The sequence below is a fragment of the Arvicanthis niloticus genome, chromosome 17 (assembly GCF_011762505.2).
Source record: "Arvicanthis niloticus isolate mArvNil1 chromosome 17, mArvNil1.pat.X, whole genome shotgun sequence".
Lineage (NCBI taxonomy): Eukaryota > Metazoa > Chordata > Mammalia > Rodentia > Muridae > Arvicanthis > Arvicanthis niloticus.
Window position 1 is genome coordinate 2,423,633 of NC_047674.1, and position 18,718 is coordinate 2,442,350.

The 18,718-nt window shown below is 37.7% G+C and overlaps 1 protein-coding gene across 6 annotated transcripts in view; it reads right to left on the minus strand.

The window, feature by feature from the left end:
- The window catches only part of Fer (FER tyrosine kinase), a 287,416-nt gene that overhangs the window by 216,601 nt on the left and 52,097 nt on the right, over window positions 1-18,718 (minus strand). For all 6 annotated transcript variants that reach the window (XR_013104566.1, XR_013104567.1, XM_076914665.1 and 3 more), the window contains 2 exons: window positions 17,277-17,414; window positions 16,616-16,735 (listed from right to left, as the gene is read on the minus strand). Coding sequence is in view for 4 of the 6 variants with exons in the window: in XM_076914665.1 (XP_076770780.1) it covers window positions 16,616-16,735; window positions 17,277-17,414 (258 nt within the window). In the remaining 2 variants the exon portion in view is untranslated. The remainder of the gene's footprint in view (window positions 1-16,615; window positions 16,736-17,276; window positions 17,415-18,718) is intronic.

Consider the following 18,718-nt stretch of genomic DNA (forward strand, 5'->3'; position numbering starts at 1 on the left):
TGATGATGATAATAATAATAATAATAATAATTGTAATGGGCTTATCAAGAAGGGTAAAAAGGTGAGGGCCTGATATGATCACGATACACTGTATACATACATGAGATGTTCAAAAGCTAATTTAAAAAAAACATATTCAGTAAAATAATATTAGAAAATTCCCCAAATCTTCAAACACGGACATCCCTGTACAGGAGTCATTTAGAACCTCAAGTATACATGACCAAAAGATGAACCTCTCCTGAATATATGACAGCTAAAATGCCAAAAGAAAACAACAAAGCAAGAATATTAAAAGTTATTTAGAAGAAGAAGATGAGGAGGAAAAGGAGAAGGAGGAAGAGGAGGAGGATTTGGAAGAGGAGGAAGAATAGGAAGAGGAGGAGGAACCATCCAGTAATCTACAGTCACAAACTCATCAGCATAATATCAGATTTCTCAGGAGACTCTAAAAGCCAGGAAGGAACATGTGCAATGAAGAATTTCAAACCCTGAAAGAAACAAAACCTGCCAACCAAGAATACTATACAGAGAATCCACAAATCTACAGGGAGAGACTTTCCAAGATAAACATAAATTGAAAGAATTCAGCACTAGTAAAACAGCATTGCACAGTATCATATGTAATTCAGAAAATAAAAACTGAAAGATTCATGATGGAAAAATTAATGAACAGGGACTATTCCAAACAGCCACAAAGAATATCCAAAGACAAGGGGAACTAATATATTGCCTGTGTTAATAATCCTAAATATAATAGCCCCAATTCTTCTACTAAAAGACAGGGGAGCAGTTAACTGAATTATAAAGTAAGAACCACAAGGTGACTGCATGTAAGAAACTCACCCTATCAATAAAAACACACACAGGCTGAAAGTGAGAACTTAGAAAATCATATAGCCCCCACAGAATCCTCAGCAAAAACAACTACACTCCTATACAAAAAATATTAAATTTAAGCCCAAACTGATCAGAAGAGACAAAGAGTACCACGACATATTTATAAAGGAAACAATCTAAAGGGTTATATAGCAATTATAAATATATATGCACAGAAAATCTGGGCACTCAATTTTATAAAACAAACACCACATAAAGAGTATAAAAAGAAACCTGGGCTTCCACATATTATAATGGATCCTTTAATTCCACATATTCATCAACAGATAGCTCTTTGAGACCAGAGCAAACAAAAACAGAGTTACATTATCTTATCAAATGAACTGAACAAATATTGACAAAATATTTTATCCAACAGCTGCAGAATATACATTCTTTCCATTAGCATACGGAACTTTTTCTACATTAACTTTTCCAAAATAGCTCATATTTGAGGCTGAAAAACAAAACTACAATTACTTCCACAAGATATTTTATATGGCTACCATATAAAGTCAACAATGCACTAACATTAGAAATCATCCAGTTTTTAAAATTAGGCACCACCTTAAATTGAAAAGATGGAGAAAAGTATTTCAGGCAGATGAGATCAAGAAGAAAGCATGCACTGCCATTCTAATATCTGACAAACTAGACTTCACACCCTAACTAGTCAGATGAGACAGAGACGGGAAATTCGTTCTAAAAGAAAATTTTATGGGTCCCATGTAAAACAGATATTATAGATTCTTTCTCCCTAGCCTGAGTAGCTAAAGTTGGCCCTCTGGTTTGCCAACCAGAGGCCAGTTAATCCATAAACAAAGAATGCAGAGTTACAGGACAATGGGCTACCTAGCCATCCCAGGAATGAAGATAAGAGATAAACATCCACCTGCAGGAACCTCTCCCCGCCCCCATGGACCGGTTTAGCCAGATGTTCAAAAATTGGAAAACAACCAATCATGTGCACCCGCGTAAAAGTTTCTCCTTTTCCCCACCCCGAGCTTATATTAACCCTAAACCCTGGAGCCACGAGGTCGATGCCCGTCTCCCACATTGAGACACGTGTCGGCCCGGAACGTTCCGCCATTAAACTACCTCGTGTTCTTGCAGCAAGTTGGTCTTCCGTGTGTCCTTTGGGTGAGCGCCATCCTGTGACTCGAGTGGGGTCCCCTTTGGGGGCTTCCCGAGCCTTACAGTTCTAATCACGGATCAAGTAATCAGGAAAATATGACAATACTACATATATATATAAATTTTGACATACACATTTCATAAAAAAATCATAGTAATGAAATTAAATACACAAACTAACACAAACCCAGTAATAGCAATTCTAATACCCCACTTTCACACTCTCACAAATGTGTGATCTTAAAGAAAAAACAGAAAGAAAAACCTCAGAATTCAATGACATCTTAAACCAAATGGATACCTACATATCTAACAGATACCTACATACCTGAATGCTATAAAAAGATACATTCTACTTCATAATATGTAGAAGCTTCTCTATAATAGACCTATGCTAGAACACAAATCAAACCTTAACACGAAAAAAAAAAACTGAAATAATTCCATGTATCATATCTGACCAGTCTCCAATAAAACTTAACATCAAACAAATCTCTAGCAAGTATGTAAAACCATGGAGATTGAACAACTCATCAATGAATGAAGAATGGATCAAAGGGAAAACAAAAATATTCCTGAAACTAAATGGAAATAAAACAAAACCTCTGGGATACATGAAAAGCAGATCTAAGGCGCAAGGGGGTGGGGGGTGGGGGGGGTTGGGGGTAGGGGGGTGGGGGGGAGGGGGGCTTGCATCTCTGTGTATCTACATTAACAAGTCAGAAAGAGCACAAATGAATGACTTTACTGTGCAAATTCAGAATTTGGAAAAAAGAAGTACAAACCAAACCCAAGCCTGGTGGACACTGAAAAAAATCAAAGCAGAGATTAATAAAATAAAAACAAGTGAAAGAAGACAAAGAACCAATGAATCAAAGTTCTGGGTCTTTGAAGAGGTAAGCAAGATTGGCAGACTGTTGTTCCAATTAACCAAAGAAAGAAAAAGAAGACCCACATTAACAGAATCAGAAATGAACAGGAAAACATTACAACAGACAAAAAGAGAGTCAGAATATTGTAAGAGAGTACTTTTAAAATCTGTAATCATTTGGAAAGTCTAAACAAAATGGATGAATTTAATTTTTCCAAACTACCAAACTTAAGCCAAGACTGACTACTTACCCTACTTCTTTTCAAAGTAGCACTTGAATCATTTGCTGGAGAGAAAGAAATTAAAGGGATACAAAAAGACAAGAAAGAGAAAAATTATCCCTATTTTACAGGGCTGATATGATATTTTACTTAAGAGATCCAGAAAAATTATGCCAGAAAAAGTCTAGAAATAATCAACAATTTCAGCAAAGTGACAGGGTACAAAATAAACTTTTAAAAAAATCAGTAGCTTTTCTATATTATCAACAATAACCTTACTAAAACCATGGGAGCATTCCTATATACAGTAGCATCCACTGTCAAGACATCCTAGAACAAACCTGGACAAGGAGATGAAAGACCGCCATGGTAAAAGGTTCCAACCTCTCAAGTAAGATATTGAGAAAGACAGCAGAAGTTGGAAGGCCATCTCATACTCATGGTCAGTATAACTAGTTCTGTGAAAACAATTATCTTACTAAAAGCAATTTACAGATTAAATGCAATCCCAATCAAAATGCCCACAGCACTATTCACAGTAATAGAAAAAAAGGAATCCTAAAGTTAATATGGAAGTAGAAAGGACACATGATACCAAAGCAATTCTGGGCAAAAGGAAGAATCCTGGTGTGGTTTCCATTGCAGACTTCAGATACATTATAGAGCTATAGTAATAAAAACAACATGGAACTAACATAAAAGCAGCCATGCAGACCAACAAAATAAAATAGAAAAGCCAAAGATGAGTACTTGTAACTACAGCCATCTGATAATTGGGAAAAGGGGGAAAAATACACTGAAGAAAATGCAGCATCTGCAACAAAATGTTCTGGGGAAACTAGATGTCCATGTGCAGAAGAATAACATTAGACTACTCTATCACCCTGCACAGAAATTAGATTCATGTGGACCAAAGACCTAAACTTGAAACCTGAAAACTAAAATTGCTACAGGAAAATACAGGCAGTGCATCTGACAAGATACAGGCACAGCAAGGGCGTTCTAAATGATAATCCATTAGCCAAGGCATTAAGACCAACAACTGGCTGCTGGGACCTCATAAACTAAAAAGCTTCTTAAAGCTAAGGAAGAGAATCTTTGCCAGCTATACATCTGACAGAGGCTTAACATCTAAAATACACAGAGAACTCAAAACTACAGTTAAAGAAACAAATGACCCAGTTTAAAAAAAAAAAAAAAAAAAAAAAAAAAAAAAAAAAAAAAAAAAAAAACACTTTAAACCCAGTACCTCTAAACAGAGAGTGATTAATAAAAGAAATCAAAGTGGCTAAAAATGACTAAAAAGTATTCATTATCCACAGCAATTAGGGAAATGTGAATTAAAACAACTTAGAGACTTCATCTCAGTCCAGTCAAAACAGCTAGGAAAGACAAAAGAGCTGACAACAAAGGAGAAAGAGAAACCCTCATTCACATTTAGTGGAATGCAAATTAATACAGCCACTATGCAAATCACATGGGAAAGCTTTAGAAAAGAGAATGGCCCATCTATACATGACCCAGCTATACCACCACTCTTTGGCATTTGACCAAAGGAATTGACATCATACTCCACAGATACTTGCTCAGCAATGTTCATAGCTGCCCTGCTCACAAAAGCCAGGAAATGAAAACAACCTAAATGTCCTTCAACCAACCAACAAATGGATAATGCAAATGTGATTTTACACACACAAACACACACACACACATGTTTAATACTATCCAGCTGTAAAAAAAAAAAATTTAAATTTGTAAGCAAACAGACAGGGTCTAGAAAAGGTTATATTGAGTGACAAAAGCCAGACAGACAAACAGCACATGTTCTCTCCCATCTGCAGTTCCTAGCTCCATATCCTCAGATGTGGATATACAACATAAAGTAACCATAGAAGCCAGTATAAAGTACAGTATAAAGGGAAGTCCAGTATAAAGGGACGGCAGGTAGGGCGGGGAGGAATAAGACATAAGTGAAACAGAATAACAAGAAGGGACTAACTGGAAAGAGTGAGGGAAGTCAATACAGAAGAAGGAGGACAGGTGAGGGCCAAATAACACCAAGGTTGCTTGATAAGTCTCAAAGATCATATTATTTTATGTTTACCTACCATTATGCACAATACATAGAAGTGTATTTACACATATACACACTTTAATCTTAAAATTAGTTAAGCCATTTGAGCTTAAGCACACAAGAGCAATAGACTCACAAAGACCCACTACCTAGTGTGTGTGTGTGGGGGGGGAACGACTCCTTTCTTGTGGGTAGAGTGGCTGGGAACTCAGGGGCTTCCTCCAGGCGGGAATTTAGGCACTGCGGATGTGGCTACAGTGGCTCATTAAAGGCCTTCTCTAGGGTTCCTCAATGACAGGGGAAAGTCCATGGGTTTCCAAAACGGCTTTATTGGCATGATAGATGATGGTTGAATCTGATGTGCACCCCATTGGAACTCAGGACAGACCTGAGTTAAATAGGGAGGGAGAGAGGGGGAGGGGCTGAAGAAGAATGCTTAATTGGCTTCACCCTCTGGCCTTCAGGCATCTCATTAGTATGTAAATCTCTCTAGGGCCTAAGGCCTGTTCCTGAGACTGATGGCCATAGACCTCTCTGTGGGAGGGGCTGTGGAGGGCTGAAGCTAAATGAAAAGAACCAGGGCCCAGGAGGAATAAGGGTCTGGGGTTCCAGGCTTATGCTCAACCAAACACCCAGCTGCTTCTCACAACCCACTGCCCCACACTTTCTCTGGTTGGATAACCTAAGTGACTCCTCAAACAATACAGGAGGATATATCAATGTAGTTCTCGGTTGCCTTTCATGGTTAAAGAGCGGTCATCTACTGATAAAAACACCATACACTTAAGACACAGGACTCATAACTAGAGCTGGATCTGACCAAAAAGCCCTTTTCCTGCCATCCAGCTTCCATGGTTTCAGAGCGAACTGTGCAAGCTGCCATGGGCAGGAAGCAATTAAATTAAACAGTCCCACCCAAATGAAACAGCCATGTTCCTGGACAAAGACCTGCACAGCAAGAAATAAATAAACGTGCAAAAGGTACAATCAGATGTGAGTGGCAGCCAGAGCTGTAGAGTCGGGCTTAATCCTACCCAATATGAGAAAAACAATGCCTGGCGTTAGAACCCTGGCAAACTGAGGTCATGGACCTTAGAAAACAATCTACTGTCACTACTAATGATTACTGGGGGATGAGAATTAACCTCCCCTAGGAAACAGCCCTCTTACTTGTTGTCCAATGCTAAGTGGTCAGCCTTAAAAACATATACACGCCAACAACAAAATAGAACTCAGCACATATATATTTACATGTGGATATATAAACATATATATATATATACTTGTGTGTGTATGCACATGCACACATTATAATAATAGTAATAATAATAATAAATAATAATAAAAAGAGGCTTTTATATTAAGGAGAGGATGAAATAGGAGGGGTTCAAGGGAAGGTAGCAAGGAGGAGCTGGAGGAAGGAAAGGGAATGTGATGTAATTCTATTTCAATTTAAAACATATTTCATGTATATTAAGTGGACAGTCTAGAGAGATGGCTCAACAGGTAAGAACACTGGCTGCTCTTGCAAAGGACCTGGGTTCAATTCCCAGCAACCACACAGAAGCTCACAACTGTCTATAACTCTAGTTTGAGAGGATCCAACACCTCACATAGACATGTATAGGCAAAGCATCAATGTACATGAAATAATAATAAATAATCTTTTTAAAAGGATATCTAAATATAATCTTAATTTACATTAAAATAATTTAAAATGTTTTATATACTCTGAGATGATACATAAAACTTTTTTGTGAATTATTCCTGGAAGGTAGTAATAGGGATGTTTACAAAAAGAAGAAAAAGAAATCCTGACTTTCACGTGTATCCTCTTGTAAAACTGCATAAATTTTTAACATCTATATGCATTAACTGCATTTTTCTAGTTACAGAGGGACCTGAGCCCAGAGCCTTAGTAATGGAAGGAAAGAGGAATGTGATTATATGATAATCTCAAAAGTAAAATAAATGATTTGTGTCATGATATCAAAAGTCCAACATAAAATCCTATGATGCTGCAACTACATTTTAAAGTAAGATTAGAAAATATTATTTAAGCCAATACAACCTATCTTCCCTTTGGGGGAAAAAAAAAAAAGAAGAATCCAAAGTCACAATTAAAGTAATAGTATTGAAATTTAATGTAAGAAACTAATAACAATAATTTTATTGGTCATTTATACTTTTCTAAAACTTGTGTCCAAGAGTGCCCTTAAAAGCAAAATGGTGCTAGTTAGTGCTAAACGGGTATTGTCATGTAACTTCTACCAAGTCGTCATCCACAGCAGACATTTTGGAGCTGTGCATCTTTTCATATAAGTAAATCTCTATCATGGATATGTGTGTGTACTTACAAATTCCTAAATATAAGCTGTGCAGTCCAGTGAATGTTACGTGGCACTGGACAAACAACTGGTGTGCTCTTCCCTGTGGAGGAACCGTCTGCTCCCTACTCCTACTCCCAGCTTCCCGCAGATGCCTGTAGCTCTTCTGTCCAGTTGAGGCCTTGTGGACTTTTCTCTGTCTATTTTGTCATGTCCACTGGTGTCATAAGATGGATCCGAATTAACCAAGCAGTTATAAGCTTCTGATGAACACATCCAATCAACCTCAACCTAATCTACTTCCAACCCAACAAATCCAACTATTTCTTTTAAACAGCTTGTTTCCTCAAACTGTCCTCCTAACATCTGCCTTCAAATTCTTTTACATTCCCCCAAAGTTTAAAGTCAGCATTTCAAAAGTATGTCTTGAACACAGCCTAACATTTTAGTTGCTTCCAACTAGAGACCTAATGTAATATTCTGCCATCTAAGTCATTAACGAAATAATCCACAGTAAGTCAATCATCTGCAATCCATTGTCTCTTCTTATTTTGACACAACAGGCATGAATTGATAACAAAAATGAAATGCTGTAGTGCAGTAGTATGTGTGGCAGTCAAAATGGTACTATGATTTGTGTAGTAACAAGCAGCAGAGGCCACCAATGCTGCCTGTCACAGCACAACTACCTGACTGCTACTCTGAAAGCATCCAAAGATCACAAATCTCATGGGATATTTATGTGTTGCAAAAGATGGTGCTTTGATATTTTCAACATTTTAAAATATTAATGTCATTCTTAGTTTATGGGCTTTAAAAGATAGGCAGCAAAATGGATTTGATTCTCGAGTTCTAGAAATAGATTGCTAACTACAAGATCCAAAACAATTACCTTTCTACAGAGAGAATTACTATTATACTATTATTATTCCATTATAAAAGTTAAACTGATTTTAATTTTTCCTTAAAATTTATTGGAAAACACAAAGTCTTGGGGTTGGGTCTTACTTTAGATCACAAGATTTAGCATTTTACACAATCTTGTAGAATTTTTAATATGGCATATTGATAGGTGTTGGCATACTAAGGAGACTTCACTAAAGATTAGAAAATATCACCAAAAGAAATAAATGTCTTAACCATACTGCTGACATTCAGAATTGTTAGGAGCCACGTGAGCGTGACAACATTCACCATTACAAGATGGTGCGGCCATCCTGTCCTCCCACAAGTAAACAACTAACTACGCAGGTGCAAAAGGCAAAAAGCGTGCCAAAGTCACTGCCCATCCCGGGGCGTATTATGGGTAATGAGTGAACAGCCAATCAGAAGTGAACACGTCACTCTAGGGTGTATATAAGCAGTGCCTTTTCCGGGCTTTCCGTCTTTCCCCTTCTGCTTATATAAGAATAAAACCTCGCTGTGGTAACCACCCGAACACTGCCTCACATGTCTCTTTCGCGGGCGAAGGGGGCACGGAGGGGCTCGGAACATCTGGTGCCGAAACCCGGGATCTTCAAGGCACCGCGGAAGAATCCCCGAGACTCGGGGCGGGTTAAAAGACTACAGGAACGAGGTACGTCTCTGAGAGATAAGCCTGGGGTGGAAGCCTTCATTGCGAGCGGACTTTCACTCACCACCGCCGCTCCACTAGCTAGCCTCTTGCTTGCGTTGCTTTTGCTTTCAGCTATTAGTGCAAGTCAAGAGGTTTCAGGAGAGGGCCACCCTAGCATACCAGAAACAGAGCGTGTTAGCTGGCATCAGGCCAAGGAGCCTGGAGATCAGGCCAAAGAGCCTGGGGATCAGGCCAAAGAGCCTGGAGAAACACATAAGGCCAAAGAGCCTGGAGAAAGAAAAGAGTACTCAAAAGAAACAAGGGCTACTGCAGAGCCGATTAAGGTTAAGGACCCTCCACCGATTGGTGGAGAGAGAGTGGAGGACAAAAGGACCCCCTTTATGGCAGAATCTTTGGGGAACCAGAGCAAGCAATGCCAGTGATAGAACAGATGATCTTTGAAAATGCCACAGCTGAATGCCGTGCAGCCATTGTCCCTCGTAGGAACAAGGGGCTACAAGACTGGCTGAGAGCCTGTTGCGGCCTGGGAGGCCTCCTCACTAAGGCAGGACTTGCAGCAGCAAACTTAGAAATGGCCGTGGCCCTTCTCCAAGGTCAGGGACGCGATAGGCCCCCGCCATGGCCGGGGAGGGGAGCTGTTTGTGTTTATTCCACAGGTGAAGACAATCCAATTTGGGTCCCTACGAGGCTGGTGCAGATTGTGAAGAATGAAGCTAGATTGCAAGATTACGGCTCTGATTCTCCTGATACTGATGTTCAATTTGGGGATAAGTATACCACTATGGGCCATAGTTAGATCTTGGCCTGTTCCCATGCCAGTACATTCAAATTCTGCAGTGCTGCCATTGTTTACAGCTATTGAGTGTTACTTGGTTGCCCCGTCCTCACGGCGCACCCGCCAGCAGCCTGAGTTATATAATGCTACAAGTTTTCCATTAAGTTTTACACTTTGTTTTGTGGCAGCAAAACTTTATAGCATAAAGGTAATCTACTTGGTGTTGATTTTAGAGAAAATAAATTGCTTACATCGTTAAAGATTGGTTTTGTTTCTCAAAAATATGGTTATTCTCTAATATTACAAAAGAGGCTTACAAACATAGTTAAACTGCCAATATTCCATGGGCTACAGTTGGTAGTTCAACTGAGAGTTTGAAAATTTTTGATTTGCCTATGTTTATAGAGAAAAGATACAACACGTGTCTTTTAAAGTTTACAGTATAAATTTAAGGTTCAAAGTTAAAGTTAAAGTCAAAATCGCACAGTTCAGGCCTAGCCAAGCCTCAGAGAACAGGCCAGAGGGAGGTTAAGCGCATTTACATTTGAATTAAGACAATGCAGACTGAGCTCTGCAGCTCAGGTGCCAAAAGCTCCTTTTGTCCTGGGTCTTTACTACCAGGTCCTAGAAATGTGTTTACTGGAATTCATCTTTTGTCTTCATTGTTTCTTGTGAGAAGAGGGATAAATCTAAGACCCAAAGACTTTACAACAGTCTGTGGGCTAAAAGTTATGATTATGCTAGAGACATTAAAATTATGCCTACTTCCCTCCATGAGTATAGCTGTACCTGCTGATAAAATATTGTTCAAATTGTTTTAATTCCTTTATATTCAAAGTTGTTAAAAATGAGATGCTTTGGATTCCTCTAATATATGTAACAATTATTAGAGAATAAGGTTGGCTTTTATCTGATATATTCATTGGACTAAAAAAGATTGGTTATTAAATTAATCTAAAATAAATTTCAAATTTAAGATTTATACAGTCTAACTTGCCTACTCCATCTGCCATTTCAGTAAATGCTTATATAATTATTATAGATATAAAAGATGTTTTTATACCATCCCTTTACATTTCTGGTAAAGGTGAGAGGTTTACAGTCAGTAAATTTATTCATAATTTTTAAGAGCCCATGAAGTGGTATTTGTTAGAAATAACTGCTTCAGAAAATGGTTAATTGTTTTACATTTTATATATATAAATATTGTTGTTGCTTTAATACAAAAAATTAAGAGGTTAAATCTTTTAGTGTATATTATTTATTGTGTGATACTTTATTAGTGGATTTCTCTAAAGAAGTGCCCCCCCCCCCCCCGCAAGCCTTTGCTCCAATATAACGAGCTTTAAAATTTTTTTTAGAGTACTTGTTGCTCCAAAAAAAGATTCAAAGACAGTGTCTTTCAATATTTGAGACCTCAGTTATATCCTAATCAGATTGTGACACAGAAAATTCTAATAAAAATAGATAGTTGGGGCTAGAGAGATGGCTCAGCTGTTAAAGGCTAGACTTATAATGTAAAATATAAAAGCTGAACTCCCAGCAACCACATGGTGGCTCACAACCATTTGTGGTGAGGATCTAACGCCATCTTCTGGCTTGTGAGTGTACATGCAAAAAGAAAATGGATTACTTTTAATCTTGATTTGCTCTTAGTGATTTTTTTAAAAGTTGTTTAGAGATATTAATTGGCTAAAACCTCATCTTAAGCTTACTATAGGAGGATTTAAACCTCTGTTTGATATTTTCAAAGGGATGCAAGTCCTAATTACCCTTGACAATTAACTAATAAAAGATAGATAGCTTTGCTGAAAATAAAGTAAGCTGTTAGTTATCAACAGATAAATTATATAGACTATAATAAATTGTTGGCTGTTTGTGTTATTACTACTCATGTGTCCACAACAGCCCTTTGACAAAAGAAACCATTAATATGGATTTGTCTTTCTTCATTTACAAATAAAGTTTATATGATAAACTCCTAAAAACATTTTAGATAAAAGGTTTATTCTTTATTCCACATAACAATTAAATTGGTTATTGAATTATTAAATTTGGCCTATTACATGACAAACATTTTAGACAAATTTGATAATCATATGTCACAGTTTTTCTCTATATATGCTTTTAGATTTCCTAAAATTTACTATGCATGCAGACCATAGAAAAGATGTTTGCTATATTTACTATATTTACAGATGCCTCATCTATTGAGAAGACAGTATATGTAATTAAATCATATGTGTATTTTCTTGAGTTTACCCTGCTTCAACACAATTAAATTATGTGTTGTAGCCACTGTTTAGAATGTTAAAAAAGGTGTATCTGCCTTTGTCTTGTTGAATGGTATATTTCATGAAGTACAAAATGTTTCAGTTACACGATCTAATATCTCTAGCCATTTGAATAACATTAAAATTAATAAGGTGTTTAGGAATGCATCTGCACAACCGGTGTCAGTGTGTGTGGACCCTCCATTTTTCTTTATGTTATCCAACTTTCAAAATAATTCTGATATCTTGGATTGTAAGAATGTTACATGCCTTTTGGCACAATGCTGGAATGGATCACTAGACCTAGCCATGGTTGTGCACGTGCCTACCTTTGTGCCCATCCCAGTAGAAGCTGATCCTGAAACTTTCCCTACTACATCATTATTGAGACATAAAAGAGACTTTGGCATTACTGCAGCCATTATCACTGCTATTACCATCTCTGCAGCTGCAGCTGTGACAGCCGGCACAGGCATGGTTAATAAAGTTACAGCAGCTACTGTTGTTAATCAAATTTCAGAAAAGACCTCTGAGGCTTTGACCATTCTACAGAAAGTGGATGCATAATTGGCATCAGGCATCCTGTTGGTCAATCAGAGAGTGGATTTGCTCCAAGCCCATGTGGAGCAGCTCACGGATGTGGTTCAAATGAGCTGCGTGTCAGCAACCCCACATCTAGGTATTACACCTCTGAGATTTATGAATGATACATTTATTCAAAGCCATAATCTTTCTGCTTATTTACAAGGGAATTGGACTGGGGAGTTGGACCAGGTGCTGCAGCAATTGCAGATCTGGATCTTGAGCCTTGATGGAACATGAGTGGACCCTGTTACCCCTGGCGATTTTACTTCTTGGCTTACCTCTGCCTTTTCCTTCTTTCTTAAAGGGTGGGGATAGGCCTGTTTGGTGCAGCCCTATGTTGTGGATTAGTGTTCATGTTATTGTTGGTCTGTAAGCTCAGAGCCCAACAAAAACGTGACAAGGTCGCTATCGCCCAAGCACTCGTAGCCTTGAGCAAGCATCTCTCCCTGAAATTTGGCTATCTAGACTAAGAAAGTAGCTGATGACTGAGACCCTCAGTCGATGCACCCCAAGGGTTCAGCCCATTGCACTGGGTCGATGAGAGGTCTAAGTCCAGCCAGCCCTTGCCTGAATAACTGTGGTACCTGAATATTTAAAGGTGTTTGCGAGTGGGTACTCGACAGGGAATGTTCCACGAGTGTGGATAGATTTCCCGAAAGTATGCCTGATTGCACAAAGGTTTGATGCCAAGAAACCACCTCCCCTGGTGGCGCCCCAGGGTGGAGGCTCCCTTTCCCCGCCAAAAGGCATCGAGATGGGTATGGGAAGTATTCCTCATTGCACGACAACGAGAGAAGAAACCCATTACAATATCTCATTTTGCACAGGGGATCAGGCCTTTGCTTTCCCTCACTGAGGTGGTGCTGCGCTTGATAGGCAATTGGCTGTTCCATCTTAAATATATAGATAGGGGGAGATGTTAGGAGCCGCGTGAGCGTGATAGCATTCGCCATTACAAGATGGCGCGGGCATCCTGTCCTCCCACTAGTAAACAACTAACTACACAGGTGTAAAAGGCAAAAAGCGCGCCAAAGTCACTGCCCATCCCGGGGCGTATTATGGGTAATGAGTGAACAGCCAATCAGAAGTGAACACGTCACTCTAGGGTGTATATAAGCAGTGCCTTTTCCAGGCTTTGGGTCTTTCCGCTTCTGCTTATACAAGAATAAAGCCTCGCTGTGGTAACCACCCAAACACTGCCTCACGTGTCTCTTTCGCGGGCAAAGGGGACACGGACGGGCTCGGAACACAGAATTACTTGTGGATAGGTATATGAACGTTCTAATTGTTTGGAAATAACTTCTAATCTTTAATTTGCTACAAACAACTATGTCTTCCCTCTTTGGTCAGAGGTAATGCCATGTGAGAGTGAGCAGGACTGCCTTCAAGCTCCTGCCTCAACTTCCCTAAATGATGGGTCATAATCTGTACTTATTAAGCTAAACAAACCCTCCCTTACTCAAAGTTGCTGTCAGTTGGGGTATCTGTCACAGCTACAGAAAGCAAACTAGAATAGTGGTAAACTTCTTGCCTACCATACATGAGCCTCCAATTTGACCCTTAGCACTGTGAAATCCATACACACACATGCGTGTGTCTCTCTTCAACTCATATCCTGAATAACTAAGGTTCAATGAAATGTAAATAAAGTTTTAACGAAGTTTAACAAAGATATAAGCAATTAAAGTTACTACATTATCATGTATTTATTATCTTTAATTCATTGGTTATGGGGAGGGTCACTGCTTTCTCACCAAATGAACAGTGATTTGTTGAGATAATGATTCTAATTATACCCCGAAAATCAATAAAACAAAATATTTGGCCACAAAATCTCTGCTCACAAGCACTTAACAGGTAGTTATCTTTAATATTACCACACTATATTCCAGCATTTATATTTTCATTTTATTTGCTATTCATTAAAATGATCAATCTTACTGATGACTTGAGAATATTAATCATGTAACTTTAAATATACCATAAAAGACTTTGATGAGTAAGTAAGGTACCCAGGGAAAGGTAGTGATACCAAACCTCAGGAGTCATGGATGGTTTATTACCATGGAGCATGTGAATTAACAAATGGATGCCTTGCCACAGTAACTTCTACCAATTGTCTCAGCAGTGAGCACTGACCCTCAAGCACATTTCAACACTATTAAAACTGCTGCCAGAAATTTTTTCTTCTAAAAGGGTATTCTTGACATTACAGATGCTTAGCTATATCCCTCCTACCATTCCCAGATGGCAAATGTCCCTGGAGGACAAAATCAGTGCAGATAAGAACTACTAATTTATACATGGCTAAGACTGAAAACACCCATGGCTAAATCAAGCAGAGACCCAGATAGAAGACAAGAACATCCTGTGAGAATGAACAGACAAGCTGCTGTTAAAAAAACTCCTCTAACATAGGGGACCCCATGCCTTCAACTCCCTCATCACTGGTGTAGAGGGCCCCACACCTTCAACTCCCTCATCACTGATGCAGGACCCCACACCTTCAACTCCCTCATCACTGATGCAGAGGACACCCATACATTCAACTCGCTCATCACTGATGCAGAGGACACCCACACATTCAACTCGCTCAACAGTAATCAACCCTCTGTGATTCATGAGGCTTCATCACAGATAGGTGTTTAGAAAAGCATGTGTTAGTTCCTTTAATTCTATGGCCCCCCTTTAGATACTTCAACCTCTTTTTAAAAACTAATCCTATAATCTTTCCCTAATAGATTACCTATACCTGTAGTATTTCTGAATAATAGATTAATTATATTCATAAGGACTTTTGTCTGAGTCATTAAGAGAAAATTTTGAACAAGTAAAATAATATACCATGCCCAATACTGACAAGAAATGAATAAATACTTTCTACCTTTAACTCAACACAAGGATAAACATATATATTGCTTATCTACAAATGTTTCTAATCCCTGAACAAAATCATAAGATAACTTAAATAGGACCTCAGTCGTGTTTTCACAAGTTACTTTTAATTGCCTTTAGTGATTGAAGTGGATTAAAAAAATGTTAGGATCTCTCAAAACCCCAAGTTTATACACAAAAACAACAAGGTAAGAAAGGTGATTGAATCATCTGTAATAGAATATAGCCTTGCTTCAAGAGAAAAGAACTCAATCAAGAGTAAAACTGTAGGCATCACAACACTGTGACAGCAATGACTCCTACCTCTCAAGTTCAGGGTCCACTTGAGAAAATGGCTCTGCCACTAAGTATTGACAATAAAACAAAATTAAAAGTATATATAATAATTTAAAAGGATAAATATTATTCTCATATACTGGCAACCAGTGGAAAAATTAATACAACATCACAAAAGAATTCATATTTTTTAAATTTATGATAATGATGAGGCAACATATTTCCTAAACTGTGTCACCTGGAGGCTGAGCTGGCTCAATGGGTAAAAGCAAGAGCACTTACTATGTGGAGCACGTGAGGCCTGAGCTCCATCACAAGCACCCACATATAAAAGTCCACAGGACAGCGCACCCTATATTCCCAGCACTGAGAGCAAAAACAGAGGAAATCCCAAAGCTGGCAGCCAGCAAGCCTGGCCTCATTAGTAAGCTTCCAACTCAGTGAGAGACTCTCCCTCAGAACAGTAAGAATGAGAACATTAAAGGAGCACACACAAGGGCCTGCTCTTGCCTCTGCATAGTCATGCACCCCACACCACACATATACAGCATATGGCACATACAAGCATACATACAAAACACACAACATATACACAAGAAATACATCAATCTGACAAAACTTACTTTTTATTACTTGCAAAATTTGAGGAATTTAAAGCTGATGAAATACAATAACTATAAGGCAATGATAACACTCATTTTACACTGTTATGATGTTCTAAGTACTTACATTACTTGCAAACTGTCTGCTGTTAAATTATTCCACATGATCTCATTTGCCTGAAGATTTTCATTTTCTTCTAATAGGGAAGTATCAAATTCAATTTCTTGTTCTTTAGCAGCTGTTGTTCTAGTAAAATATGCCAAATAACTCTAATCAGTATTAGTATACTATCATAATCTATCTCAGTACATACATACCAAAGGCAAAATATTTACTATTACTCAAAATTATGTTAACAAAGTAAGCACAGCAGTATAATTTAGAGAAAACCCAAGGCATGAAAGATCTAACCATGTAGCCTGCGCCTTGGTTTCTTCATTTGTAGAATAATCCCATCACAATTTTTTAAAGTATAAAACAAGATGCATACAAGTAACAGTAGTTGATGACTTAGAAAAATTAATATAAATGTCAGTTCATAGTATCATTTATTATGTAAATATTAAGGAAATACAATTTCATAGGTTATAAATAATTGACATATCAATTGAAAAATCTTAAATATAGTTTTATAAATTAGTTATCAAGTTTAAGACAATCTTTAATAAATAAATGAAAATAAACTCATAAAATAAACTCAGCTCTAATAAAAATATTGTTTGTTAAATACTCTATTATAAAAAACAACATATTTACAAATCATATTAAAAGAAGTAAAATATCATACCTGTGAACATCTATGAAATTATTATATTCGGTGCTAGGATCTATCTGTTCAACAGACATTTGAATCTCCTTGTGAACATTCACTATTTCCTCTGTAACAAGGCTGGTTATCTGGCTATATTCATCAAATATACCTTTTCTGAAAAGCAGAAATAAAATTTTACATTTTAATGTTTTATTAAAAGACAGACTCAGAAAACATTTAAAACAATAAACACAGAAAATGTAGTATCAGTATTTTAAGAGTGGTGGTTTCATGCACTGCCTTATTTCATGTAAGAGGGCATGAAGGGGTTATGTAATTATGCAGAAATTTAAACACACCATTACCCATTTAAATATATATTTGTATGTCTTCACTATTCTTATAGAAACACTTTTGTGTCTTTTGTTTTTCCTGTTTTGTTTTGTTTTTTCAGCACAGGGATTCTGTATGTGTCACTGCTTCTTTTCTATTGTGTGACACTCCTCAAATACTACACTCCTCTCTCAGTCCTGGGGATATGTGTATTATTTACTTAAGCTTCAGTTTTGGTGGCATCTGTTTCTTTCCTGACCTTCAGTATGTAGCAAAAGCATACAGGTTATTAGCGTGGTCTAATTATAAAGAAAGGAAAATAATTCTGTCACACTGACTAGATCCCCTACTTTTAAAGGCTGTGATTTATAAATATTGATTATTAATGGCTTCAAAGCAAGTATGGGCAAATAAGCCTATTCTGCATATGCCTATATAAATATAAAGCAGGGTTTCTCTGTTTCTGTTTCTATTTTGAAAATAACTATTTATGAACCAAAATCATTCCTTACAAGTCTCCCTTGGATGCTACTTCAATTACTGTAAGGTTTTTGTTTGCTTGCTTAATTGGCTTTTTTTTTTTAGAATGTATTTTTTTTAATTGGATATTTTATTTACATTTCAGACGCCATCCTCTTTCCCCATTTCCCCTCCCTAGAAAACCCTATCCTATGCCCCCTTCTCCTTTTTGCTTTTATACAATTTTTTTTTTAATGTCAACCAAAGGCTTTATAAGTGTGGTAATGCTCAATATCAATCAGAAGTGTAACCTAATACCCAACCTAGATATATCAACTATCTTTGACTGGCAGAGACATGTGAACATCTGCCTCCATGTCTGGCCCCCCTCTCTCTTTCTCTCTCATCACCTAGCTCCTCCTTTCCTTCTCCTCCTCCTCTCCTTACTCCTCCTCTCTGTATTCCTCCCACCTTAGCTCCTCCTACATATCGCCCTTCCTGTTAAAATAAAACTTTTCTCTCAAAATACAGTTAGAGCATAACTATACTAATTTATGTCAGTAAGGTGCAAGATAGACCTAATACCCAGTTCATCATTTTGTTGACTAACCAGAACTTCTGTCATCTCTCCTAAATAAAAGACTTAGTTCTGAACCTGGCTTTTTTTTTCTTAGCTTTAGAATGAA